This window comes from Sphaerodactylus townsendi, linkage group LG15 (genome assembly GCF_021028975.2).
Source record: "Sphaerodactylus townsendi isolate TG3544 linkage group LG15, MPM_Stown_v2.3, whole genome shotgun sequence".
Classification (NCBI taxonomy): Eukaryota; Metazoa; Chordata; class Lepidosauria; order Squamata; family Sphaerodactylidae; genus Sphaerodactylus; species Sphaerodactylus townsendi.
In genome coordinates, this window is record NC_059439.1 from 15958206 (window position 1) to 15985109 (window position 26904).

Here is a 26904-nt window from a genome sequence, read left to right on the forward strand (position 1 = left end):
GGTTCTGCAACCCAACAAGACTCGACACAGACTTCAGAGAATAATCAGAACTGCAGAAAAAAAACAATTGCTGCTAACTCTTCGCCTTCCATTGAGGACCTGCAAGCACTGCACGGGTCAAAAAAAAAAAAAAAAAAAAAAGGGCTGTGAAAATATTTACTGACCCCTCGCATCCTGGACATAAACTGTTTCAACTCTTACCCTCTAAACGTCGCTACAGAGCACTGCACACCAAGACAACTAGACATAAGAACAGTTTTTTCCCGAATGCCATCACTCTGTTAAACAAATAATTCCCTGGTGGCAGTATAAAGTCTTTGGATGAGGAGAAGTAAGCGCTTCTCTATCCCCAGAGCACTTAGTTTGTTCCAGAGGAGTTGCCTGGGGATTGAGTCAAAGGCACTCCTCAGGTCGAGGAACGCAGCATATAGTCCAGAGTTCTTGGTTTTTCCATATTTCTCGGGCGAGGTGGCCTCAGTACCGCACAGTGGTCGTACGTGGAGTGGCCCTTGATGAAACCGATTTGCTCAGGACCAAGAACAGGAATGGCCCATTCCAGAAGTTTCTCGCGGAGGTGATCTGCGTACAGTTTCCCTGGGATAGAAAGGAGGCTGATTGGCCTGTAATTGGAAGGTGTATCATAATTTCCTTTCTTAAAAATTGGAACAACAGTGGCCTTGGTCCAATCTTTGGGTAATTGGCCGCTATTATCAATTGATGAGAAAAGTTTCACCAATATAGGAGCCCAGTTTCCGGCATAGTTGGTAAAGATTTCAGGGAATAGGCCATCTGGACCAGGGGCCTTTCCATGTTTGAGTTTTCTAATAAGGCGGAATACCTCGGTGGAAGTGACTCGAGGCCATCTGGGCAGGTCTTCAAGAGCAAGTGGCTCCACATCGGGTTGATTGGAATCTGGGTCAGAGAAGATTTTATTGTAGTGCTCCCACCATGTTGAAGGGGTGATAGAGGAGGCCGAGGTGTATGCGGTAGAGTTGCGAGAGCTGCCCTACGGCCATACTACCCTGAACACGCCCGATCTCGTCCATGAACATCTGGAGAGCCACAGGTTGCAGACCCCCGTCATAGGAGATGGAAGGGATGCATAAATGCATGCCAGAGGGAGACAGGACAGAAGAGAAATGGGGGAAACCTGCCTTACAGGACTCACTGGGAGGAATTTAATCAGGTTTTCTATCAGTGAAAGAGAGAGAAAGGGGCACTCACTTGAATAAGAGCATGTGGGAGGGAGGACGTTTGCCATTGCCTGCCTCCGCAATGGGCTGAGAGAGTTCTGAGAAAACTGCGACTGGCCCAAGGTCACCCAGCAGGCTTCATGCGGAGCAGCGGGGCATCGAACTCAGCAGCTTAGAATCCGTTGCTCTTAATTACTATTCCGTGCTGGCTCTCGGGCACAGGTGAGAGCAGTGCAAATGCCCCCAGTCGACTTCCCCGTGGCTGCCGTCTCCACGCATTTTACCGGGAAGGGCTTGGCCAAGAGAAAAGGGCTTCGTGAAAAAGGCTGAAAAGAGATAAGCTCGGCTGCTTCTCCCTACAGACTTCCACTCTCTCGGCTCCCTCAATCGGACCCACCCAGCTGTGCAACTACAGTTTAAACACCGGGATGTCGTCTCGTTCGGCCCCAACAGGCCTTGCGGTGGCTATAAAAACATTCTGAGCTTGCCTCATCTTCTGTTCTAACAGAGAATAAGGGGAAGTCCAAACTTGCATATTCCCTTTCAAGACAGACAAGCAACACTTCCTCTCTGAGAAGAGAAGAAGAAGAGGAGTTTGGATTTATATCCCCCCTTTCTCTCCTGCAGGAGACTCAAAGGGGCTTACAATCTCCTTGCCCTTCCCCCCTCACAACAAACCCCCTGTGAGGTAGGTGGGGCTGAGAGAGCTCCCAGAAGCTGTGACTAGCCCAAGGTCACCCAGCTGGCGTGTGTGGGAGTGTACAGGCTAATCTGAATTCCCCAGATAAGCCTCCACAGCTCAGGCAGCAGAGCTGGGAATCAAACCCGGTTCCTCCAGATTAGATACACAAGCTCTTAACCTCCTACACCACTGCTGCGAATTCAGACAGCGAATTGGGAGGAATGATTTTAGAACAGAATCCTAGAATCCACCTCCCACAACCTGTCTTCACTGAGGATATCACTCTCTTGGCCGCAGCAGATCAGAGACCGCGATCATGGATCTAAACAGATGGCAGCTGTCTGAAATAAGGAACCCAGGATTCAGGCAGGAGTAACTTGCTCTGCCCCACACATAGCTTCCCTTTTTAATGTTTGGATCTAATGAGCATTTGGGTCTAACTCCTCCCTTCGCAATCCGAGGGCTCACCAAAAAGTTATCGAGCACCCAAGTGAAACATCAGGTTGCGATCCCTCTGAAAAAAATTCTACTGAACTCCAACCGAAGTCTATTTCAAGTCAAATATCGGCAACAAAGAACACTGAAAGGCAGGTATATGACGGGATTTTTATGGAACAGCCTTGCCTAGCCGGGCACTGGAGTAGTTCCTTTGAAGCGTAGCCATACGACAACACTCCGTCAATTTCACGATCGCTCGCTGGCAGCCAAGAATTATAGATGTGCCAACTGGCCAGGAGGCAAGAGGTAAACTAAGAAAACCTTGAGCTGTCTTACAGCGCAAACCGAAGCCTATCCGGCACCCCGCAAAAGGGCGGGACCAAAAGTTCTCCCAACCTCCAAGTGATTTTAAGGCGGCCTTTGCAAAAATCAGATCCACCTTCACCAAGTTCTTGTAATTAATATTATTGGGGGTTACAGCGAGTTTTTCAAAAGTGCATCTCTAGATCAAAGGTCGTGCCAAGCTGGAACGGGTCCAGAGAAGGGCAACCAAAATGGTAAAAGGTCTGGAATCCATGTCCTACGAAGAAAGACTTAGGGAGCTGGGGATATTTAGTTTGGTGAAGAGAAAATGAAGAGGTGATATGATAGCTGTGTTTAGATGTTTGAAGGGATGTCACGATGGTGAGGGAGCAAGCTTGTTTTCTGCTGCTCCAGAGACTAGGACCAGGAGTGATGGGTTCAAGGTGAAGGAAAAAAGATTCCACCTAAACATCAGGAAAAACTTCCTGACAGTCAGGGCTGTTTGTCAGTGGAATGTACTACCTCGGAGAGTGGTGGAGTCTCCTTCTTTGGAGGTTTTTAAAGAGAGGCTGGATGGCCATCTGTCAGGAGTGCTTTGATAATGCATGGCAGGGGGTTGGACTTGATGGCCCTTGGGGTCTTTTCCAACTCTATGATTCTATGCAAAGCCTCACCTGCTGGATTCCCCCAGAATTCATTGCAGTCCCATAGCTCATTTGCGGGTAAAATGAGCACAAATATCCCTGGTCTAGAACGCACAGAGATTAAGGCAATTGAACCAACCACAAATACAGCAATATGAAACTTACAAATCTAGCATACGATGTATTTAAAGTCAGGAGCCCCAAAGTGCTCCCCTGATACCTCTCCTTTGCATCCACCAAGTTATGTTAGACAGTAGGGAGAGTCAAGTGGGGATTTTGCCCAGCAGGCCTTCTGGTTCCCACTGGAGATCTAATTGGCTGCACCGAGTAAAAAATCCGCTTGACTGAAATCAGAGGGGAAAACCCAAATCGGCTCCACACCGACTTAATGCTCCAGCTTCTTCCTCCCCCCCACAACACGTGGGCGCTTTGATGCCCCAAAGAAGAATTTGGAAGAGAAATGCAAGTCAAGGCTGTTGCAGCCACAACAAATCCTTCCCCATTCCAAAGCTCCCTTGGCCAGCTTTCAAAAAGCGTTGCAACAGCTGAGTCAGTTTCAGCTTCTCCTTTTCCCTCAATTTTTTCTTTGGTTGTGCCTTCGGAATAACCTGAGCAGGCCAACACCACTGTGTATAAAAGAACACTGGCAGCGGAGTAGCTCGCACTAAATCAACATGACCTAGATAAAGGCAACTCTCAGAAAACCCCCCAAAGAGAATGCCGGGCATGTCTGATTTTCTGATCATGAGCCCAGTCAGACCATACAGCAAGTTCTCACGGGATGCCAGCCCAGTCTCACCTTAAACTCTCTCCTGCCCTCCCGAAACCTCTGCAACAGCTGCGTGTGGCACTTTTCCATGCGCAAAAATAAAATGTAGGCACTCTTCCATAGGTGTTCCTCATTTTACAACACAAGATAAATCAGCGGCTGCAGCTCCCCAAGGAAGAAGAGGAGGAGTTTGGATTTAAATTCCCCCTTTCTCTCCTGTAAGGAGACTCAAAGGGGCTTACAATCTCCTTTCCTTTCCTCCACCCCCCTCCACAACAAACACCATGTGAGGTGGATGGGGCTGAGAGAGCTCATAAGAACTGTGACTAGCCCAAGGTCACCCAGCTGACATGTGTTGGAGTGCACAGGCTAATGTGGCTTACCAGGTAAGCCTCCATAGCTCAAGTGGCACAGCGGGGAATCAAACCCGGTTCTCCAGATTAGAGTGTGCCTGCTCTTACCACTGCACCACACTGGCTCTCAACCTGTTTCACCTGCCACTGAGTCCTCGTTCTTCCCAGCATCCTGACCCATGAGGCTGGTGACGCATGTGCGTGTGTACACATGCAGCAAATAGGGGTGCTAAATCCCAGGGGGTCAGGTCACCCTGGAGGCCCAGGAAGCAGGACAGGTCATGCAAGGTCCTTACATACTATGCTTGAATCAAGTCCGAATGGCCCGAGGGAGGTGCAGAAGAACCACAGCCGTGTAGCGGTGAGAGTGTTGAACTACAACTGGGAAGGCATAGGTTCAAATTGTCACTGTGCTGTGGGGTGATCTTGGATCAGACACTCTAATCTCTTAGCCCAGGGGTCTGCAACCTGTGGCTCCCCAGATGTTCATGGACTACAATTCCCATCAGCCCCTGCCAGCATGGCCAATTGGTGGAATTGTAGTCCATGAACATCTGGAGAGCCACAGGTTGCAGACCCCTGTTTTAGCCTAATCTACCTTACAGAGGTTGCTGAGATGACAAAGGAAGGGAACACATGAAGATGCCTTATATTGAATAAGGCCCGTTGTCCGTCAAGGCCATTACTGTCCACTCAGACTGGCAGTGATTCTCCAGGTCTCAGAGATGCCAGGCGTTAAACCAGACTCAAAGGGGCTTACAAACTCCTTTCCCTTCCACCGCCCCCCCCCCCAACAAACACCCTATGAGGTGGGTGAGGTTGAGTGAGCACCAAAGAACTGTGACTAGCCCAAGGTCACCCAGCTGGCGTGTGTTGGAGTGCACAACCTAGTCTGGTTCACGAGATAAGCCTCCACAGCTCAAGTGGCAGAGTAAGGAATCAAACCCAGTTGCCCAGATTAGAATGTACCGGCTCTTAACCACGACATCATTTATGATCCCCTGGCAGCCTCTCTTTCCATAGTCCGATTCCTAAACTACAGTTGCTGCCACGTGACTTTCCCCTCCAAGTTCAGCTGTTGCATTTGATCCGCTTTGCTCTGTCCCCTCTTTCCCCCCCATAATACTTCTACACCACCCAGGCCTGCTCCTGTACTCACATTGCTGCTCATAATGCTGACCTCCTCCCACAACAAATGACCCGCCCCTCCCCATCGCTATCCATCCAACATACCCCTTTCCAACAGGCCCATCTCCTTCCCTCACACCCACCACCCTTTAGTCACCTTTCTTCAACTCTTACCTGCTCCCCAGACAAGACGCTCATGGATTCTCCATGCCACCACCAGCAGGCGTTCAAGGAAGACCACAGGACAGCTTCCATGATCCTTACAGTTTTGTTTCCAGCCCCTTTACTCCTTACCCCCGTGCTGTTTTTCTCTCTCCTGCCCTCAGCTTACAGTTGCAAAGTTTTCCATCCTGACCCCCGAGAAGCCAATGTATCAGCAAGAACAAGAGCCAGAGTTACTTTGCGCCATTATAGAGGAATTCAGCAGGCTTCTGTTACATCTCCGCCCATTTTGAAGAGGGAAAGGTTCGGATTTATACCCTGCCTTTCTCTCCTGTAAGGAGACTTGAAGGGCCTTGCAAACGCCTTTCCCTTCCTCTCCCCACACGTGAGGCAGGTGGGGCTGAGAGAGTTCCCAAGAACTGTGACTAGCCCAAGGTCACCAGGCAGGCTTCATGTGGAGGAGAGGAGAAACAAGTCCAGCTCACAAGATAAGAGTCTACCACTCATGTGGAGGAGAGGGGAACTGAACCCCGGTTCTCCAGTTTGGAGGGCACCTGCACCACACTGGAGAGCAACCCCTCTTCACAGCCTACTTGAAGGTTTGCCATCCTTAGCGACACCTGCAAACTGGGCCACCTCACGGATGCTTCCCTTGATGCTTCCACCAAATCTATTAGCCTACCTTCTTCCATCCTCTGGATCATAGGTGTCAAACTTGTGGCCCTCCAGATGTTATGGACTACAGTTCCCATCATCCCCTGCCACCGGCAGGGGATGATGGGAACTGTAGTCCTTAACATCTGGAGGGGCGCAAGTTTGACACCTGTGTTCTGGATCATTCCCCCAAGCTCCCGTACCACCAGGCACATACCCCCGTCCCCCCAAATTAGGTCTACTCCAGCTGCATCCCCTTTCCCCTGCCCAGAGGTGGGATCCAACCAGTTCTCACCACTTCACTAGAAGTGGTTACTAATTTTTTCTGAGTGCCGAGAAGGGGTTACTAAAGCAACTTCCCTGCTCAATTGGGACTGGAGGTGGGTTTGTGCGGTGGCGCCACTGTTTGAATCCCACTACCATCAGAACCTGTTATTAAAAATTTTGGATCCCACCACTGCCCCTGCCCTGTTCCCACATCCCTTATACCCCCTCCTGACTGTGTTTTCTCCCCAAGGGAGTAAAGTCAGAATAAGATCCAAGTTGGGCACTCCAAGTAAGTTGTGCTAATGAGTTAGCTATACATAGCTTAACGGCAGCTAGAATAAAGCCACCTCCCTAAGTTTGATAAAAACTTAATATGGGCAAAGCCCTTCTTTAAGCAGACGACAAGTATCAGCCTTCTGTTGTACTTCAAGACCATGCCAAGATATCTGAAGCATTTCACCTGACCTACATGGCACTCAGTGATAACCCAGGTACAGTTTTTAACCCTGTAGTTGAAGCACATGGTCGTAGCTTTAGCATATCCGAATGTTCCTCCTGGCAATACAAGGCCCAAATTAAAGCTCTTTTTAGTCCTACTTTGGTTTTCAATAGAATCACTGGGTCGAGGGCTTGCGTCCCCCCCACCATCAGGCGCCACCCCCCATGGCCAGACCCAGAACAAGAACTCCTCTATCCTGGTCCCGACCCTTCGCTCGCTATTTCTGTTAAGTGAAACTGAATAAGATTTTTTTTTTTTTGAGAAAAGAACCCAGAAAGCAAACCCCTTCCTGGCTATCAAACTTTACTCCAGCAAAAGCTTCCATGAGCCACCACAACTCTCTTCATCGGCTCTGGCTGGAAGAGGCTTTGTGAAGTCTCTCTTTTTTACACAAAAGCCAGTGGGGAAGAATGCTTGTCAGACAACGATGGAGAACCTTTTGGGCTCGGCATGTCACAAATTCGGGAAAAAAAGCCTAACTTGACTCTAATGGGTTGTCTCACACGCGCACAAGAGACAAAACAGAAACAATCCTTTCCATGTTCATTATTAAAAAAACAACAACACAGGCCGCTCATGCATGGGAATGTGATTTATACAAAGAAATGTCAAATAATTGCAAAAATGACTCCAACAGGAAGAATAGTCGCTCTCTTTGACACGTGAAATGTCAAACAGCTGCAAAAATGACTCCAACAGGAAGAATAGTCGCTCTCTTTGACACGTGTGTCGCAGGTCCGCCATGGCTGGACTAGGATCTGGGGACAGTCGGTTTCCAACGCCCAGCCGGGCGTCACAACTCAACTAGGGGACCAGGGGCCAGTCACGCACCCCCTCTCGGCCTGTCCTACCTCGCAAGATTGTTGTGGGGATACAATAGGGGACATGGAAGTGACGTCTAAACTGGGGACATTATTGTCTAAATAAGCACTGGGGTGGATCAGCGGCCCCAGCAGAACTAAAACGCGATGAGGGTGGGTTGCACTCTCTCTCTGCAACCCCCACCCCCGCCCAAAATACCTGCCCTGTTCTTGGCCCTCCCCCTTTACCTGCCCGTCCCCCATCTCCGCCTCGCCGCTGCTGCAGCTGGAACGGGACGGTGGCTTTCAGCGGCTGCAGCCCGCCTCGGCCGCAGGACGACGAGGAGACCCCCGCCGCCATCCCCTTGCCCGGCCGGCGTGCCCCCGCCACGGCAGCCGCTCCGCCGCCACTCGCCCGCGGGGCTCCTGCGGCGCCGGACGCCTTTCCCGCAGCCTCCGGGGGGCCGGGCCTCAGCGGCGGAACCGGAGCGGCTGATTGGGCAGCGAAGCCGGAGGAGGCGTGGTTCTGCGAAGGCACGCCCACAGAGGGCTGCCCCAGCGCGATGGAACGTTCAAAGGATGTGGGCGGGGAAGGGGGCGTGGCCAATAAGAAAGCTTGAGCTTTTTGGGGTTCATATTTTAATGAGAATGTTTATTTATTTCACAGATCTCAATAGCACATACATAGAAAGATAAAGATCTAATCCCCCTTCCCCTATAATAATAATACTAAATGAAAAGGGGGAAAAAACGTACACTAAGGATCCAAGCACAAATCTAACTCTGTGCTTATAATTAATATCCAATTTTTTTCATGTCTAGTCCATCTAATTTTAGACTTGTCATTTCTCTTATTAGTCCTAAATGTGGAGCAATCTCCCCCCCCATCAAATAAATTCCATTGGTGATACCACGGATTTGCCACAGATCCTTTCGATTTCTAACTCCTTTTTCCCCCCTACGCTGACATAACAAGCCCCAACTGCTTAAGTCGGACTAAAATTGGCCCTCCTGTCATTGTAGCTGCGATTTTCTGCTTCTTCTCCAGGTTTTGAGATGTGGCGACCAGAAACATGGCTGTTTTAAATGTGGGTTGCACTGTTGGGTAGTGAAAGTGGTTGGTGCCAAGCGTGCAAGAAACAAACATGGCCAGGAGTGCTCGTGCGAGTCGTGGGACAAAATCAGACAAAGATGACTTAGAGGCTGAAGGAAATAAACTAAGATGCTTTTCGACCAACCGGGGAGAATCCTGCTTGCAAATGCAGCTGGATATTCGAAAACACCATAGGTTGGAATGGAGTAAGATGGGCAAGCCAGAGGGAGTGTTGATGGCCTGGTGTCAGGCTACTGAATGGATGCGGAAATATTCTGGCCAAACAGGGAGGCTTGGATTAACTTTTTAAAAATGCATTTGGTACATGAGTTAATCGAATACATCGGAAAGAAAATAAACAGGAGTCTTGTGGCACCTGCATGTAATGTATGTATGTTCCTTTAAGCAGGACTGTTTCCCTAGCAGACTTGATGTTTATTAAGCTGGGTGTTTTATCATGAGCCAGTTGCTGCTTTCTTGTACTTCTTGTTTTCTGTCTATGTTCAGAGACTTCAAGTTTTCACATTTCTCTCTTTATTAAACTCTACTGCTGTCCTATGAGCATGTCTGGGGATTGCTGTGTTTGCTGCAACTAACAGCCCCCACTGACATGAGCAAAGTTGTCATGGCAGAGTGTGGGGACATTTGATGAGTGAGCACCAAACACCAGCAGGTGGAAAAGCAGCACAAACTAGAGTACAGTAGCCACCACCATGAAGCATGAGATCAGGCTGTGAAGAGTACAGGCTTCTAATGTCGGCAAACTGCAAAGTGGAGGGCAGCCCCCACCCCCCCTGCGAATTCACTTGCCCAACAATGACCCACAAAATTGCATCAGATGAAGAGTTTATACTGGAATAAATCCTTGGTTATTTCTGCTGCCAACGATTCACACAGTTACCCCCCTCTGTAATTACGTGCAAGTCCGAGCGTGCACTTACATCCTCAAGCACAACGAGGAGCGGCCTCTTCTGTCTGAAAAACAGTTTGGCTTTTAGCTGGCATATTTTTTTTGAAAAATATCTATTGGTGTGTTTAATCATATCATAAAGCAAGTTTTGACAGCAGTCCTGAAAAGGGCTAGAGGCAAGGTGGAGTGCTGAGACGTGGGCTACTTGTGAGCCTCGCTCTCCCCCTTTTACAGTGTTTATCCTGCAAAGGAACGGGTGTGGTGAGGGTATCTTTTACAGAAGTTGCAGTACTTTCTGAAGCTATGCATTTGGCCGATAAGAAGAGTAGGAAAAGGAGCGGGTGCCCCTGTCTTGGCTGCACTCCAGCTTGTCTGGAAAGGTGATAACCTCAACTCAGCATTCCCTTGAAGACATGCCTGGTCATATCTAAGTTCCCAGCAGTGTGTAAAAAGACATACAGCAGCTAGGTGGAAGACTTGCAAGGGAATTGGCAGTCCCAGCCTGAATGCATTTTGACCTTTGGAAGAGCCAATAAGCCTAAGACCTCATCCCCAATTACCTTTATTTGGAAATATGAACCATTCATTTTTATATAATTCAATCCAAACAAGCATGTAAAGATGCATTGTCAAAGGGTTTCATGGATGTTTGACAGCTGCTGATCTAGATCTGAATATGTCAGTTTCCATGTCATATAGCTCAACACAATCAACAGGGAGTTGTGGGTTTTCCAGGCTGTGTGGCCATCGATCTGGTAGTTTTTGCTCCTAACAGTTTGCCCACACGTATGGCTTGCTTATTCTGCTGTAAGGCTGAGGCATCTGTGTTGGTGTGTGGCTAAATAGAATGAAGGGTGTTGTTTTATAGGGGGGGTTTCAGGGAGATTTTTTTCAGCATTAAATAGAGGGTATTAGGATAGGTGTGCTATGAATGTGGTTGCTTTTGCACTCTTTGGCCTTGATTTTTTTTTGGGGGGGGGAATATACCTTTCCTTTGCCTTCTATACTTCAGACACTTGAGCCATCACTGAAGTATAGCTATAACCATCCGCAAGAAATGGTCCTGCTCCTAGCTAGGATACTAAAACCTCCCCTCCTTCGGCCTCCCTACCCACACTCTGGCTCTATCCATTTGTAAAGTGCAGCTCATAGAGCAGCTCAAATCATTACACTAGTGGAGGTTGATGAACCAATCTTCATCTTCTGGATGAACCAATGCTAGCTCCTTTGCTCTAGTGCAAACCCATTCTGAGCTTGTTAAAAGGACAGGACAAAAACATATTAGACAGACTTGGCATCTTACCCAGGTGAGCTACACTTTGAAGACTGCAAAATTTGACTGACTTTGGGTGAGATGAGCTTCAACCACCATGGTAAAAGGAGACACTCAATTATACTTCTAACTGCTATAATTGAATTTTATATTTGCCTTCGATATAAGAGCTAAGAATACTTGTTCAAATTCATAACAATCCAAAAACAAACCATAACTATCGTAATATTTTTGTTATAACAATGGTTTGTTTTGGACTAGTACTGTGGCAAACAACTTTTGCAAATTAATAACTAAGCATGTTGCCAGCTTGGGAGTTAGATGCCAAGGAAGCGCTGTCTACCCAGAAGGGTCTATACATGAAGCTCCAAGACAGTGATAAGCTACTGAAGGTTTGGATTTGAAACCCAGAACTACAGTCAGATGGCATCCACCATAGAGATTTCAGCATTTCATGAAATCTGCCTGACTGTTAGGCAGACCTGTTGCATTCTTTTTTAAAAAAAGTTTTAAGATATAATATGCAGACTAAACCAGGATACAATTTCAGACTAGTTTTAGCTTGCCATCTCAATGAGAGCAAGACTAAACTTGGCTCTTTTCAGATTCTATATCTGAAGTTCAGGGTCAGACGCACTGCTAGGGTTCAAAAATGACTCCGCTGGCCTAAATTGTGTGGTGTGCACAGGGACTCAAATCCACATGGTAAGCTACATAGGGTTCCCGGGGTCACTCCACTTGCCGGCTGGACATAATCCTCAAAAGACAACATTGCACATGGAGCTAACATTTGAACTGGGACAGTCCAAGGCCTGCTTAAGCTTTGAAGTTTCAGGATTCATAGAAAGCCAGGACAGACTGATTTAAATCAAGGCAATGTAAATCACCAAGAACAAAGGTTTAATTTAAAATCAGATACTTCCTACATAGCAGTTGTTTGCTCTGACTAAATAACCATATTGATTTAAAACTGTTTTCAATATAACCTCATTGGATAGACTATGAGTGTCAAAATACTTACTACCAAAGTAACACACAATTCATTGCTTTTTATAAGCAACATTGCTTGTGATCTCTGACAATTTGCAGTCATGACGTTTTTTGTAGACCACAGTCAGTGGGAATCAACACAGAAAGAGTTTCATTCCAGTATTCGGTTCTGCTTCAGCCCATCTCTTTGTCACAGCTAGTACAAAGAGTAAATAATCTCAAGAAGAAGCAAGAACTGGTAGTAGATACTGGGCAGAAAGTTACCCTGATGAATCAAAGGGGGTCTTGTCAGTTCTTAAATTCAGTTAGGTAACAGATTATATGTCTACATTAAATTCAGATTTCATTGACAACTTTTAAAAAAGTATCTAAAATAAAACAAATCCAGTTTAAAAGTTCATACATCCATTTTTAAAATGCCTAATTATCCTATGAATTATTAAATTATTATTATTAAAGGTTGCCTTGAAGCACAATTCCAACAGTATTTAGTTCGAAAAGACAAATGTTTGCATGCTTTCCTGAGAAAGGCCTCACTGAACACAGTGAGGACCCACTTCAGTGCAACCATGTATGTTGATTCTGGACAGCACAGGTGTAATTATTATTTGGAAGGAAATCCTGTGGAACTTGGTGCTCATTTCAAACAAACAAGCTTAGGATTGAGTTGAAAGTCCACGGTTTGTTAAAAGGAATTTACCTGATTACATGTTACAATTATGGGGGAAACAAAGATGCATAATTAACCAGTCTGCAATATTGCAGCTGCAGACTTAATACCACTTCTGTGGGAATAAACCATATTAGACAATATAGGAGTCGAGCCCCAAAAGATCCATTTAGGATCGATGCTAAATGGCAACACTATGCAGATTCTGACTGGCCAAAACCAACTGAAACGTACAGGTAAAAACCTACCGATCAACTGAAAAATGCACCCTGGCGGAGTTTCAAAATCCAGCAATAAACATTGTAAATGACACTACAATTATTCTTATAAGACAATGTTCACTTGCAACATGAGCCACAAATAATGGTTTTCCTGTAGAAATATTCTTCGCATAGTACTTTATGAGGATGCAGCTGGGACAATAAATACCTTGTGCACCCATATAAGAGCTCCTGATTACAATTAATTAGTCCTAGTTAAGAGCCACTCAATATTCCCCAAAATCAAACAGAAGCTCTTCCACTGGGAAGTAATCTGCTGCCCGAATTAAAAATGGCCGGCATGGTCAATATGCTGCCAAAGTAAAAAATGGCCGGCATGGTCCAAAGATAAATGCGGCTTTTAAACCCCGTCTTGCCCTTTCCCATAGTTAAAAAAATGCCAACACCAAAGATGGCCGTTCTCCTCACTATTGCCAATGAGAAAATTGCCCACTATCAAGATGGCCTCCATGCCTTCCCAGGGTCGTGTTCTGGAAGACGCTAGTCCCGACCTTAAGATGGCGGACTGCCAATGTCGTGAAATCTGCGTCACGTGACAGGCAAGGACGGGGGTGTGTATCACCGTCGTGTGTCCCGGCGGAAGAGTGGAGGGAGTCGTCGGAAAGGTCGCCACTGGGATAGACCGGGAAACCAAGCGGCGCGGCCTGGCGCTGCAGAACCGGAGACACGCCCGTCACCACGGAGACAGCAGGAGCCAACGCGGTGGCCGGGGCGCAGCAACCCTCGCTGCCTCCGCCGCCTCCTCCACCGCCGAGGATGTCGCGCAGGAAGGTGAGCGAGCCCGAACCGAAACAACCCCTTCTCCTCGCATCTCCTTTCGCCACATTAGACTCGAAAACCAGTTAAAAACGTAGGCCTTCAAGCCCTCGTTGCATCCCCCAACGCCATTGGCTACCGCTTCCTCCCGCCGCCTCTTCGTTGGTCCCTTTCGCCGTCAGTCACGCGCACCCCCGCCCTCAACGGTTATTTGTTTCCCTCCGCCCGTTCAGTTAGCGTCGTCGCCCGCCTTCTTTCGTTTCTCATTGGCTCCTCGGGTGGATTGTCATTGGCTGGCTTCCCTATCACTTCCTACTGGCGCGGTTTTCTCCCTCCCTCCCTCGCTTCTGTTTCCAACGCCTGCGTGCCTTGAGAGCGGGTGTTGAGAGAGGCACTGATTGGCTGAGAACTCTTGCCCGTGTTGTCATCCCTGATGTCCCGCCCATCTTCTTTTTTTTCCGTTTCCCATTGGGCAGCGAGGTATTTTAAAGGCCAATCTCCTCTGTTATGATTGGTGAAAAGGATGGATGCTGGGAAAAGGTTCAAAACATAGCAGGCAAAATGGACTAGAGATCAAAGGGGAAGGGTGAAATTGTCAGGGCTTGACTGTGCATAAATTTACAGCCCCCTCCACTGATATTTTGGGGTTTTAAATCTATTCCCCCCTCCTTTTTTATCCCAGAATTTTAATGCCTGCAATTCTGTGTTGATTTACTGTAATGGAATTAGGGTGTACTTCTGAGAAAATGTTTGGCTCAGACTGCATGCAGTAAAATGTGTAAGACGGCAGTTTGGTTTCTGGGGTGGTTTCCTGCAAAGGGACTTTGGGCACTGGGGAAATACCAGAGGGCTAGCTGTGTTAGGGTGTTACACAAAGTGTGTGTAGCACCTTCTAGATTTGTTTTGACAAAGTTTCATGCACGATAAAGTTTGTTCTCAGCTGATCAACATAATTCTGTCATATTGTTATTCCTTTTGTCATATTGTTATTCCTCAGGTTCCATCTTCCAGAGGGCCAGCATGATGTTGAAGAAGAAGAGTTTGGATTTATCCCCGCCCACCCCATTCTCCTGTAAGGAGACTCAAAGGGACTTACAAACTCCTTTTTCCTTCCTCACCCCACAATAAAGACATTGTGAGGTACATGGGGCCGAGAGAGTTCTGAAGAACTGTGACTAGCCCAAGGTCAGCCCAGCTGGAATACGGAGGAGTCATTGGAATATGGAGGAATCGAATCACATGAGCAGCAGACTCTTACCTGGTGAACCAAATTTGTTTCCCCACTCCTACATTCCAGCTAGGTGGTCTTGGGCTAGTCACAGTTCTTTGGAACTCTCTCAGCCACACCTACCTTGCAAGGTGTCTGTTGTGGGGAGAGGAAGGGAAAGGAGTTTGTAAGCCCCCTTGAGTCTCCTTATAGGAGAGAAAGGTGGAGTATAAATCTAAACTCTTCTCCTTCTTCCCCATGGGGTTGTTCTAGTCTGACACTTACGCTTCCTCAGGTATCTACACCTGATACATCACGCAGACTCTTTTGTGTATGTTATACATGTGTACATTTCTGTGTATTACGCTTCAAGATTCATGGGAAAATCTAGTTTTCTCAGTGGCTCAGGAGGGACTCAGATAATCATGTGTGAAGGGAGGGGCTTTGTTTCAGAGGTAGAGCTTCTGTTTGGGATGCAGAAGGTCCCAGGTTCAATCCCCAGCAACTCCAGTTTTTTTAGTGATCGGTGAAGTGCCCCGACCTAGATAGCTCCAGGCCAGTCTGATGTTGTCAGATTTTAGAAGCTAAGCGGGGTCAGCTCTGGTTAGTATTTGCATGGGAGACCTCTGAGGAATACCAGGGTTGTGATGGGGAGATAGGCAGTGTCAAACCACCTCTGAACCTCTCTTGCCCTGAAGACTCTATGGAATCGCCATAAGTCAGCAGTGGCTTCATGACTAAAATAAAAATAAAAAGGTGAAGTGAAAGACTTTGGCCTGACACTCCGAGCCGCTGCTGGTCTGAGCAGGCGGTACTGGCCTTGATGGGCCAACGGTCTCAATCAGAATAAGGCAGCTTTATGTGTTCCAGTTTGAACATGAACCTGGTTTATCCTTAGCCTCATTACATTCCTTCCTCCCATCCTGAACTGAGAATCTGTGGAATGACTCTTGATTTAGGATCTTAGTTACTGGGGAACAAATGCATTTAATTCATTGAAGAGCATGACAAGTCAGACCGCAGAGCTTCCAAGATCAGGAAGTCTTCAGTTGCTCTTTGAGTTAGGATAGAGGAAGAAAGGCGTACAAGAGTCTGGAAACCAAACCAGGTTTATGCTAATCGCAAATAAACTCTGGTTTGTTAATATCTGTTTAAAGGCACTTGATTCATCAGTATATCGGGTTCTGTTTCTATCAATATTAGCTTTGTTCCCCTGGCACTGTGGAGATTCCCTTGACTCTCCTCTTTCCCACCCCTACTCACCAGCACCTGTTGGGCCCCGTTTATCAGCACTATGTAAGCAGTATCCAGAACCTGAGGAGAACAAAGGAATGAAGGGGTGGGGGTGGGGTGGGGATTGTGATTAAAAACAGTCCAAAGCACAGCAGGGGATTTTCCCCCCTGTAATATTATAGCTCAAGGAGTTAGTGAGAAAAAAAACCAACACCGTATGAAGGAGTGCCTTGTCATAATCCGAAAGGAAGCCGAATGGAGGTGTTTGCCTTTCCTTGAGGCTTGGCTCGCCTCTCTGAATCTTCCCAGAGCCATCTGGTGTGCAAAAGCACCTGTTATCTGCTCCTGCTGTAGTTGTTGAGTGTGTGGTGCCATATGTGCACGGGGCGGGACGATCTCTGTCTGTTGCACGGGTTGCGTCTCTCATTGCTTCTATTTTTGGCGAAACCTCTGAACCTTCAGCAGTTTGCGGCAGACAGACTTTCAGCAGATGCATGTCCATGCCGTGCCGAAAAACACTGCATCTGTTGAGTTTCTGACTGATTAATACTTGTTAAAGTCGCAAGAACTGTGCCAGCAACAGGCAGTGGCCCTAATTGTGTAGACTGATTGGGTCTGGGTGTTTCCAGTTGGTTCGTCATTTGGTTCCTGCCGGATTCCCGATGATATAAAGAAAGAACCATTCTGTCAGAGGCCGCCAGTTGCGTGTTGATGGAGGGCAACAGCTTTCTGTGGTGGCGAGCTCATTGAGTTAGCAGAGGACTGGTTGTTATCTTTGTAGTAGAAGGCAAAAATGTTATTTTGGACTTCATTGAGTTAGCAGAGGACTGGTTGTTATCTTTGTAGTAGAAGGCAAAAATGTTATTTTGGACTTCAGGTAAGCTAGGTGGCATACCTCCAGGTTAAAAAAAAACTTGCCACTGGGCAACATTTTCTGTATTGGCTCCTGTTCTCTAGGATTTGAAATTTCAGCCTTTGATGGGAAGGGAGGCTGATCACAAGCAGCGAACCTTGTAGGTTCTCATAATGGCTGGTACGGTTAGCTGTACTTTGGGGGGCAGGAGTAGCCAGGAGGGGGTAAGCTAGGTGGCATACCTCCAGGTTAAAAAAAAACTTGCCACTGGGCAACATTTTCTGTATTGGCTCCTGTTCTCTAGGATTTGAAATTTCAGCCTTTGATGGGAAGGGAGGCTGATCACAAGCAGCGAACCTTGTAGGTTCTCATAATGGCTGGTACGGTTAGCTGTACTTTGGGGGGCAGGAGTAGCCAGGAGGTGTTTCCAGTTGGTTCGTCATTTGGTTCCTGCCGGATTCCCGATGATATAAAGAAAGAACCATTCTGTCAGAGGCCGCCAGTTGCGTGTTGATGGAGGGCAACAGCTTTCTGTGGTGGCGAGCTCATTGAGTTAGCAGAGGACTGGTTGTTATCTTTGTAGTAGAAGGCAAAAATGTTATTTTGGACTTCATTGAGTTAGCAGAGGACTGGTTGTTATCTTTGTAGTAGAAGGCAAAAATGTTATTTTGGACTTCAGGTAAGCTAGGTGGCATACCTCCAGGTTAAAAAAAAACTTGCCACTGGGCAACATTTTCTGTATTGGCTCCTGTTCTCCAGGATTTGAAATTTCAGCCTTTGATGGGAAGGGAGGCTGATCACAAGCAGCGAACCTTGTAGGTTCTCATAATGGCTGGTACGGTTAGCTGTACTTTGGGGGGCAGGAGTAGCCAGGAGGGGGCTGCTGCCGTGCACGGAATAGCATCCGTGCTTGGTAAAGCTAAGCCACTGATGTTTTCCCAACACCAATCTCCAGGGCAGGCAAAGCATCCTGGCTTCATTTTCTGTTATGTAAAAGGCGCAGGGATGAGGCCAGGTTTTTTAAAAGGCAGCCTTCCCTGTAAGGGATGGTTTATCTGTCTGTCTGCTTTTATTCCATCTTTCTTCTAGGGAGCTCATCGTGACATTTGTAGTCCCTCCCCCATTTTGTTCTCACAACAACCCTGCAAAGGTGACTGGCCTCAGGTCAGCCCATGAACTTCCTGACTGATTTGAGCACTGATCTCATCAGGCTTAGTCTATTGTTCTAACCACTGTGTTATCGTGGCTGTCTGATGATGATGGTATATAGGTAGTGCCTCTATGAGTCAAGAACAAGCATGTTACGCTTTCTGTTTTGGATCGATGTTAACTGCACATAAGCCATTTGTGAGACTGGTTTTCCTTGAATCCGCGACTTGCTAAACCTCCGTGAGAAGCCTCGGATAAACAAATAACATCCTTGACGGGCATCTGGCCTTTCAGAGAAATGCAGGCAGCAGTTCCGACGGGACCGAAGACTCTGATTTTTCTACGGATCCGGAGCATACGGACAGCTCAGAAAGCGATGGACTGTCGCGCCAGTCAGCCCGGGTGACCCGCTCCTCTGCCAGGCTCAGCCAGAGCTCTCAAGGTAGATCTCCAAAGCATTCTGGGTGTTGGAGGGGGGGTATCTTTGTCACTGATTTTTGGGAAATGAGATTTATGGCTGCACTGGAGGGTTTTCCTCTGGGCCCCTTTTGCAGGGGGTACAAACTATACAATAATCTGGTGTGACCTCCATTCCAGCCCCTCAGTGCCGAACAGGGTTAACTGGAAACATGCTGGGTTTGGTCACATCCATCTTTGTGGAAAAGGGTACCCTTGAAGCGAGTAAAGTAGAGAGCCAGCATGGTGTAGTAGTTAAGAGCAGGTGCACTCTAATCTGGAGAACCAGGTTTGATACCCCACTCTGCCGTTTGAGCTGTGGAGGCTTATCTGGTGAACCAGATTAGCTTGTGCATTCCAGCACATGCCAGTTGGGTGAACGTGGGCTAGTCACAGTTCTTCTGAGCTCTCGTAGCCCCACCTACCTCACAGGGTGTTTGTTGTAAGGGGGGAAGGGAAAGGAGATTGTAAGCCACCTTGAGTCTCCTTATAGGAGAGAAAGGTGGAATATATATCCAAACTCTTCTCTTCTTCTCTAAAGGTAATCACCCTGGGCAAGCACAGGGTTGTTACTGACCCATGGGATGGTGTCTAATCATGATGTTTAGGGATGGTGTGCCATTGACTTCCCCAGTCTTCTTACCCCAGGTAGCTAGCTCAGAAGTTCATTCATTTTAACCCTTGTCAACCCTGTCCAACTCAAAATCTGGATATTCTGTCGGGACAAATGGGTCCTTGTCTCTTACTCAGGGTTTGTATGGTTTTCTGTAATGCAGCTCTTGGTTCTCTCTCTCTCTTTTTTCTCTGCTAGATTCCAGTCCAGTCCGTAATCCCCCATCATTTGGAGCAGAGGAGCCTGTTTATTCTACCAGGAGGGTAACCCGTAGCCAGCAGCAGCCTGCGCCTGTGACGCCCAAAAAATACCCGCTCCGGCAGACCCGCTCGTCTGGATCTGAAACGGAGCAAGTGGTTGACTTTTCTGACAGAGGTCTGTAAATATCCTGGATGAGGAAGGATGCTGATAAGTGGTGTGGTGTGGTCTGAGAACGCATTCATTCTGATCTTATGGGATTCCTAACTGAGTATTCTTCATAGAGTGCTTTAGAACTCAGTTGCCAGATGGTGGATAAAGCTGTGAAGCTCTTTCCACACGGGCCAATAAACATGGGTGAAAGGTGGGTTACATGAACCTGTCCTTGGGCCAGCCAGCCATGCAAACGGGGTGTGAGCCTTCGCACGGAGGCGCATTTTGTGTGTGTGTGTGTGGACGGGGTCTCTGCCTTTGGCAGGCATGACTAACCCCCCAGGGCCATGAAATGGCCCTTTGTCTCTGCGTGGCTCCAGCGATCCCCTTGTTGGATCACAGCTGCCTAACACACCTCACAGCCGTGGCTGTTCGCTTGGCCATGGCTGCGAGGCGCATTAAAACTAAAGAATCACACATAACACAATTCTTGAAAATCTCGGGTTGGGGGGGAAATGCAGAGTGACTCACTTTAGGAGCGCCCCCCCCCCCCGGTTTTGTCCTGCCCTTAACCCGTGTTTATTAGCTCGTGCGGAAAGAGACAGAGCCGAGGAAACGCAGAAACAGCTAGGCACACTGTATATAGGCCTTACCACCAGAAGCCAAGTTCTCTTAAAAAAAAGTAGCAAATACAAAATATTTCATTTTAAAAAGTCTTATTTTAGAAAGGAACCATGTGAATCTATGGTACAACCTGTATCATTATGGGGTTTTGCAAAACCTCTTAGGAAGATAGAAGTTGACTGGGCCAAGATATAGCTGTTGTTATATACATGACGTTGGCATTAAACTTCTTATATAATGTTAAGTGTTAATGGTATGATCTCAAAGACTAGGTATTGTGCTTGTTCCTCAAAGCTACAGTATTTGAATTTGCTTTTATATCCCTTTTTGGGTTCTAAATGCTGTCTTCTGGCAGGTATCTTGTGCACACAATTAGATTTGTACTTGAGTTTCTTGCAGCCAAGATCCTTCCCCTCTCCGTAGTGTATCACTCAATCAATGCTTGAAGGCCTTCTCTTTCAAACTTTGCACAGTGGTTGTATGTTGGTGGCCCTGACATTAAGAACTGAGCTTTTTTTCTTTTGAAGCATGGCTTCTCAATAATAGCACGCACTTCCTTATTGCCCTGAAAGCTAAGCCCCAAAACATAAATGTTTCCTCTTTCAAAGTGAAATGTGACCACTGCAGACTTCCAGGTCACTCTTACAGTGTCCTCCATGTTTGTTTGTTTTCTGGGTGGCTCTGTATCTTTTACCAGATTGTGGGCAGTATTTAAGATTAGGTCAAGTGATGCCTCAGCTTTTGATTATTCTAAGCTACTCTGTGTGATTGGATGACCTATGAAGTAAAAGAAGAAAAGATTTATACCCCATTTCTCTCCTGTAAGGAGATTCAAAGGGGCTTACAATCTTCTTTCCCTTCCCCCGCCCCCACAACAAACATCCTGTGAGGTGGGTGGGGCTGAGAGAGCTTGAATTATTAACTGAACCCCAACAGAGATGGATTATCACAAGGGCCAGATCCAATACCTTCCCATCGGCCATTACAAAGGGTCGTTACTTATCCATCCCTCTCCAGGATCGGGTTTGTCCACACTGTAAAAATCAAGTGGAGACTCTTGCTCACATTATTCTTGACTGTCCGGGATATGTGGGCATCAGGAATGACCCTAGACAAATCTGAAAGTGACTCTGACTGTTCTGTTGTGGAGCTTCTGTTAAACAACACAGATGTCATGCTCTTGGAAAAAGTAGCAAAATTTCTTTTACGAGTGACAGAACTTTCTAAGTAATGTATACTGCTGTATACAGTCTTCCTGTCTGCACTTTGAATGTACTCTTGATTTTTGTATTTGTATTTCAAAAATGTCTGGCAACGCTCTAGAACCTATTTTTTAATGCCAAATAAAGGTTGTTGTTGTTGTTGTTGAGCTGTGACTAGCCCAGGGTCACCCAGCTGGTGTGTGTTGGAGTGCACAAGCTAATTTAGTTCTCTGTAGCTCAAGTGGCAGAGCGGGGAATCAAACCCGGATCTCCAGATTAGAGTGCACCTGCTCTTAACCACTATGCCACTGCTGCTCCCCTGCTATGAGGGAGGAAACCTTGCTGAAAACTGAATAGAGTTGGGTCTGATTAGATCAGTTTCTGGATTAGGACCTTTTGGGTGAGTCTCATCCTGAAATCATGTCTCAGGATGCACATCCTGAATGTCCATTAAGCAAATTACAACCTTTAGGTTGCACCCCTGATTTGAGATTGCCCTCAGAGTTTTTGGTTGGGGAGAGCAGCAGTATGTCCACATTGCTGTGCATAGTTTTTAAAGGCTTGCTATTTCAATCTCAGTAATTCCTTTTCTGTCCTTTCTTAAAACTCCCATGTCTTCTTTTGCTAACATTTTGACTCCTTGCAGACACTAAAAACGCCGCTGACCATGATGAATCGCCGCCCCGCACGCCGACTGGAAATGCCCCGTCCTCAGAGTCCGACATAGATATTTCCAGCCCTAACATGTCTCACGACGAGAGCATCGCCAAGGATATGTCCATGAAGGATTCCGGGAGCGACCTGTCTCATCGCCCCAAACGCCGTCGCTTCCACGAAAGCTACAACTTCAACATGAAGTGTCCTACCCCTGGCTGCAATTCTCTAGGTACAGTTGTACTTCCCTGTTACCTGAGCTTTGATGACTGTAGTTGCCTCTTTCCCAAATTCCCCTTCTCGCCATGTGCTTTTTCTTATCATCCTCCCTATTCTTCTTACTGTTCCTTAGGACACCTGACGGGGAAACACGAGAGACATTTCTCCATATCTGGTTGTCCGCTGTATCATAACCTTTCCGCTGATGAGTGCAAGGTACCTTTGTCTCTTAGCCTCCCAGTTTTGAGGCCATCACAAAAGAAGGCCCGGACTCCAGGGGTGGACTGGGAAGGCAGTCAAGGGAGTTGCAGAGAGAAGTGGCAGGTGGTGGGAGGAGTAATCTTGTCAGGATGTGTGCCCTTGTCATTAGAGGGGTGGAAGGGGGTGCGTGAATTCACACCTGGGTGTAGGGAAGGGGGGCATCTGTCCTTATCTTCAGACATGTTAATGGATGTTGACCTTTCCTTTGATGCTTGTAACTGTAGCTGATTGGAAGCGACCTTGGCGCCTTCTCAGCAGGAGGGGCAGCAGGAGTGGCAGGGAGCTATTGCTGCGCTGGCCTTGAGATGCTCAACTCCCAAACATCTCTCGGTTCCATTGTACTTTTCTCACATTCCATGGGAAACGGAGGGGGGATTTATGGCGGGACTCTGGAGGAATAAAGGCAACTACTTTTGAGATCGGGCAGAACTGGCTTTCTGAAAGCCAGGTGCTTGCCATTGTCAATGAAGACTTCTGAGCTGATCTCCAGAGTCTGCTTATTGACTTCAGTCCTAAGAGCCGACAAATCTGTCCTATTGAGATGCTCACTGAAAACCAATGTACTGCAGTGACTCGAGTGTCAGTTTAGGATCTGGAAGACCCAGGTTCAAATTTGCATTCTTGGGCCGGTCACTTTCAGTTTAACCAAGCTCTCGCGGTGGTTGTGGGGATAAAATGGAGACGGGGAGAATCTTGTCAACCACCTTGGGTCCCCATTTCTGTTTCCAGACTCTTGAGTACACCTACTTTCAAGGGACCGCATAATTTCCGATTTTGAAGGGATATTGCCGCCATTAACTGAGTAAAAACTCAAATAGCCATTTATGGCGATCTATTTGGGTTTCCAGGTGAGAGCGCAGAGCCGTGACAAGCAAGTAGAGGAAAGGATGCTGTCCCACCGGCAAGACGACAATAACCGGCATGCCACCAGACACCAGGTAAAAATGTGTTTATGTAGTTATACCCTGAAACCCGTACAAGACAATCGATTTCAGACAGACACAGGTGCATCTTAGCCTTCTTCGAAACCACTGAAAGCCATTTTGTATAGGAAGAATTCTGTCTGAACTACAAAGCCATTTTTCACTGCGTCCAGATGGGAGTGGTTTGAATTCTCAGAAAATACGTCATCCCTCTTTCAGTTTCACTGGCAAGTAAATTATTATCACTCTGTTTCTAAACGATTATATTTGAGGGGAAAAAAGGTAAAGGTGGTCTCCTGTGCAAACACTGGGACATGACTGACCCATGGGGTTGGCATCACATCACATTTCTTTCCAGCAGAAGCCCACACGAACACTGATCATGTAGTGTGATGTTGTAGTACTGCGCTGGAGGGGGAGGACGTTACAAATGCGACAGGTGAATCCTGTCCTATTGCTGTTTTGCACGAGGGTAAGGAAGATTGGTTGTCTTATTTTGACCCCTGTGATTAAAGGGCCGGCATCAGGCTGGTTGACAGGTGTAGAAAATGTACATGTTGCCTCTCCAGAGACACACTAGAGCAGGGATGGCCAACCTATGGCGCTCCAGATGTTCATGGACTACAAGTCCCATCAGCCCCTCCCAGCATGGCCAATTGGTCATGCTGGCAGGCTGATGGGAATTGTAGTGCATGAACATCTGGAGTGCCATAGGTTGGCCGCCCCTGTACAAGAGGCAGCTTATAGCCATTAAAACACAACCAATTGTGGGGGGGAAAGCTATTAAATCCCAACCCTGGGGGAAAAAACCCACAGGCCAACATGATTAGAAAAAGCCAGCACATAGAAGCACTCTGAGTGTCCTAAAATGATTGGATAGGATGATCCTGGGGCCAGAAGCCACCCATGAAATATCTTAGTTATACCTGGGTAAAAAGGCATGGTTTAGCCTGTCGCTTCAAAGAGAACAGAGCAGGTGTCGGCAAGCCCCCGGGGTTTCTCTGCGGACGTATGGATTGGATGAGCATCTGTCTCTCAAAACTGTTTCCTTGGATACTCGCTCTAATTTTAAAACCCAGTCAGGACCATCGTTCTCTTCCTTCTTCTGCTGCTAAGCAGAGTTCATCTGAGTGTATGAAGCTGTTCTTTACCACAGTCTGCCTCTGCTCGCAAGGGAAATTTAGCAAGCAAATCAGGCCTCCTTGAAATCCACGTGAGAAGTGGCACTTTTCATGAAGTGCTACTGTTCACAAGTCCTTCGCGCCACCAGCACAATGTTCAGACCTCTGACCTGTCAGATCCATGTACTGGGAGTGAAGAGAACACTTTGTACTACATCGTACATGATGCTTGATGCTAGAAGGTTGTCGTATAGGAAGCAGCCCTTGATTGGCAGTTTCTCTGCTTTGGATCTGAAAGAGAGGATTGCCAGCAGGTCTGAACCAACCTGTTTTTTTCTTTTTTGTTTTCACATGGTTCACGTTGTGATCTCCTTTTTGTTCCCCGTGCAGGCGCCAACCGAGAGACAGCTAAGATATAAAGAGAAAGTCGCTGAGATGAGGAAGAAGAGGAACGCAGGGCTGACGAAGGAGCAGAAGGAAAAGTATATGGTACAGAAACATTTGGATTTTATTTTCCCCAGAGTGTTGGGGGTGAGGGGATGGGGCATCCTCTGGTCTTGTGACCCCTTGTATTTATTTCACATCTTCCACAGAAGAGGCCCCATTACGTTTCTCAGTTCGACTTTTGCCAGAATGGTGGTTGGGGGGGGGGGGGGGGGGGGGGAAAGGAGATTGGAAGCCCCTTTGAGTCTCCTTACTGGAGAGAAATGGGGGGTATAAATCCAAACTCCTCCTCCTTCTCCTCCTTCTCCTTCTCCTCCTTCTCCTTCTCCTCCTTCTCCTTCTCCTTCTTCTCCTCCTTCTTCTCCTTCTCCTTCTTCTTCTTCTTCTTCTTCTTCTTCTTCTTCTTCTTCTTCTTCTTCTTCTTCTTCTTCTTCTTCTTCTTCTTCTTCTTCTTCTTCTTCTTCTTCTTCTTCTTCTTCTTCTTCTTCTTCTTCTTCTTCTTCTTCTTCTTCTTTCTTTACACATTTCACAGTTGAAAACATGGTCCAGAGATTCCACATGCTCATCTTCACATAGACATAAACGTTCTTCTAGTGGCTTCTTGCATCTCCCCTCCAGGACAGCAGGAGGGAGTGCATTATATCTCAGTAAAGTAAAAAGCTCTCCTATATTCAGGATTATCCAACTGTTTAACATAGGAAATTATAGTCAGCTTGCGAAAGAGGCTTGTGTCGAGTATGATGTTTTAACTCTATTTAAATCATATCGTCTTTCCACTTCTACTATTCTTTGTAATATATGTATAATATTACACATACGTAATATATACATAAAATAAAACTGTGTGTCTTGCAGTTAGAAATTTATCCAGTTATTTTAAATCAGTTTGCTAGTTCCAGCCTCACTTCTTCACATCCCCCACAGACTTTCCCAGCTCTGTGTTCCCCTTCCTTTGACTGCTGACTCCCGATTTCCCCATCCTGAGCCGCACGCTCTCCTTTCTGTCCCTAGATCTGGACTGAGGCTCTCCTTTCTGAAGCAGCCTCCTTTTGTTGCTTAGCATTCTTTCCACCAGCTAGCTGGGCCGGAGAGCAGAGAACTGGAGACCAGCGTGCCTGAGGTCCAAGGGAAACAATATATTTTTAAAAGGTTGTTCTTTTTACCATTGCCTCAGGAACACCGGCAAACCTACGGCAGCACCCGAGAACCTCTTTTAGAGAACTTGACCAGCGAATACGACTTGGAGCTTTTCCGCCGAGCGCAAGCCAGAGCCTCTGAGGACTTGGTAAGTGCTGCTTGGGTGTTTCCTGGGAGACATTCACACCCGAGTCTGCAGTCTAAAGTGAGCCAGCGTGGTTAAGAGTTGCATATTTGGAGAAGCAGGTTTGATTCCCCACTCCTTCATATGAGTGTCAGAGGCTTATCTGGTTCACCAGATGTGTTTCCGCACTCCTACATTCCTGCTGGTTGATCTTGGGCTAGTCACAGTTCTCTCCAAACTCTCTCAGCCCCACTTGCCTCACAAGGTGTCTGTTGTGGGGAGAGGAAGGGAAAGGACTCTGTAAACCACCTTGAGTCTCCTTATAGGAGAGAAAGGTGGGGTATAGATCCAAACTCCTCTTCTTCTTCATACGAGCAGCGAACTCTAATCTGTTAAACCAGGTTTGCTTCCTTGCTCCTTTGCATGAAAGTTGCTGGGTGACCTTGGGTCAGCCACAGTTTTCTCGGA

At 47.1% G+C, this 26904-nt stretch overlaps 2 protein-coding genes across 3 annotated transcripts in view; one reads left to right on the top strand and one right to left on the bottom strand.

The window, feature by feature from the left end:
- The window catches only part of FAM117A (family with sequence similarity 117 member A), a 57803-nt gene extending 49452 nt beyond the window's left edge, over positions 1 to 8351 (bottom strand). Inside the window, exon 1 of the mRNA XM_048518209.1 lies at positions 8142 to 8351. Within this exon, the coding sequence (XP_048374166.1) occupies positions 8142 to 8253 (112 nt within the window). The 5' untranslated portion in view covers positions 8254 to 8351. The remainder of the gene's footprint in view (positions 1 to 8141) is intronic.
- Positions 8352 to 13647: 5296 nt separating this feature from the next.
- Positions 13648 to 26904, top strand: part of KAT7 (lysine acetyltransferase 7) — a 30009-nt gene continuing 16752 nt past the window's right edge. Inside the window, exons 1-8 of one of the 2 annotated variants that reach the window (XM_048517385.1) lie at positions 13648 to 13880; positions 18602 to 18749; positions 19575 to 19751; positions 22200 to 22439; positions 22560 to 22642; positions 23527 to 23625; positions 25122 to 25220; positions 26350 to 26460. In XM_048517385.1, coding sequence (XP_048373342.1) covers positions 13866 to 13880; positions 18602 to 18749; positions 19575 to 19751; positions 22200 to 22439; positions 22560 to 22642; positions 23527 to 23625; positions 25122 to 25220; positions 26350 to 26460 — 972 coding nt within the window. In that variant the 5' untranslated portion in view covers positions 13648 to 13865. The remainder of the gene's footprint in view (positions 13881 to 18601; positions 18750 to 19574; positions 19752 to 22199; positions 22440 to 22559; positions 22643 to 23526; positions 23626 to 25121; positions 25221 to 26349; positions 26461 to 26904) is intronic. The other variant, XM_048517386.1, reaches the window with a different exon arrangement.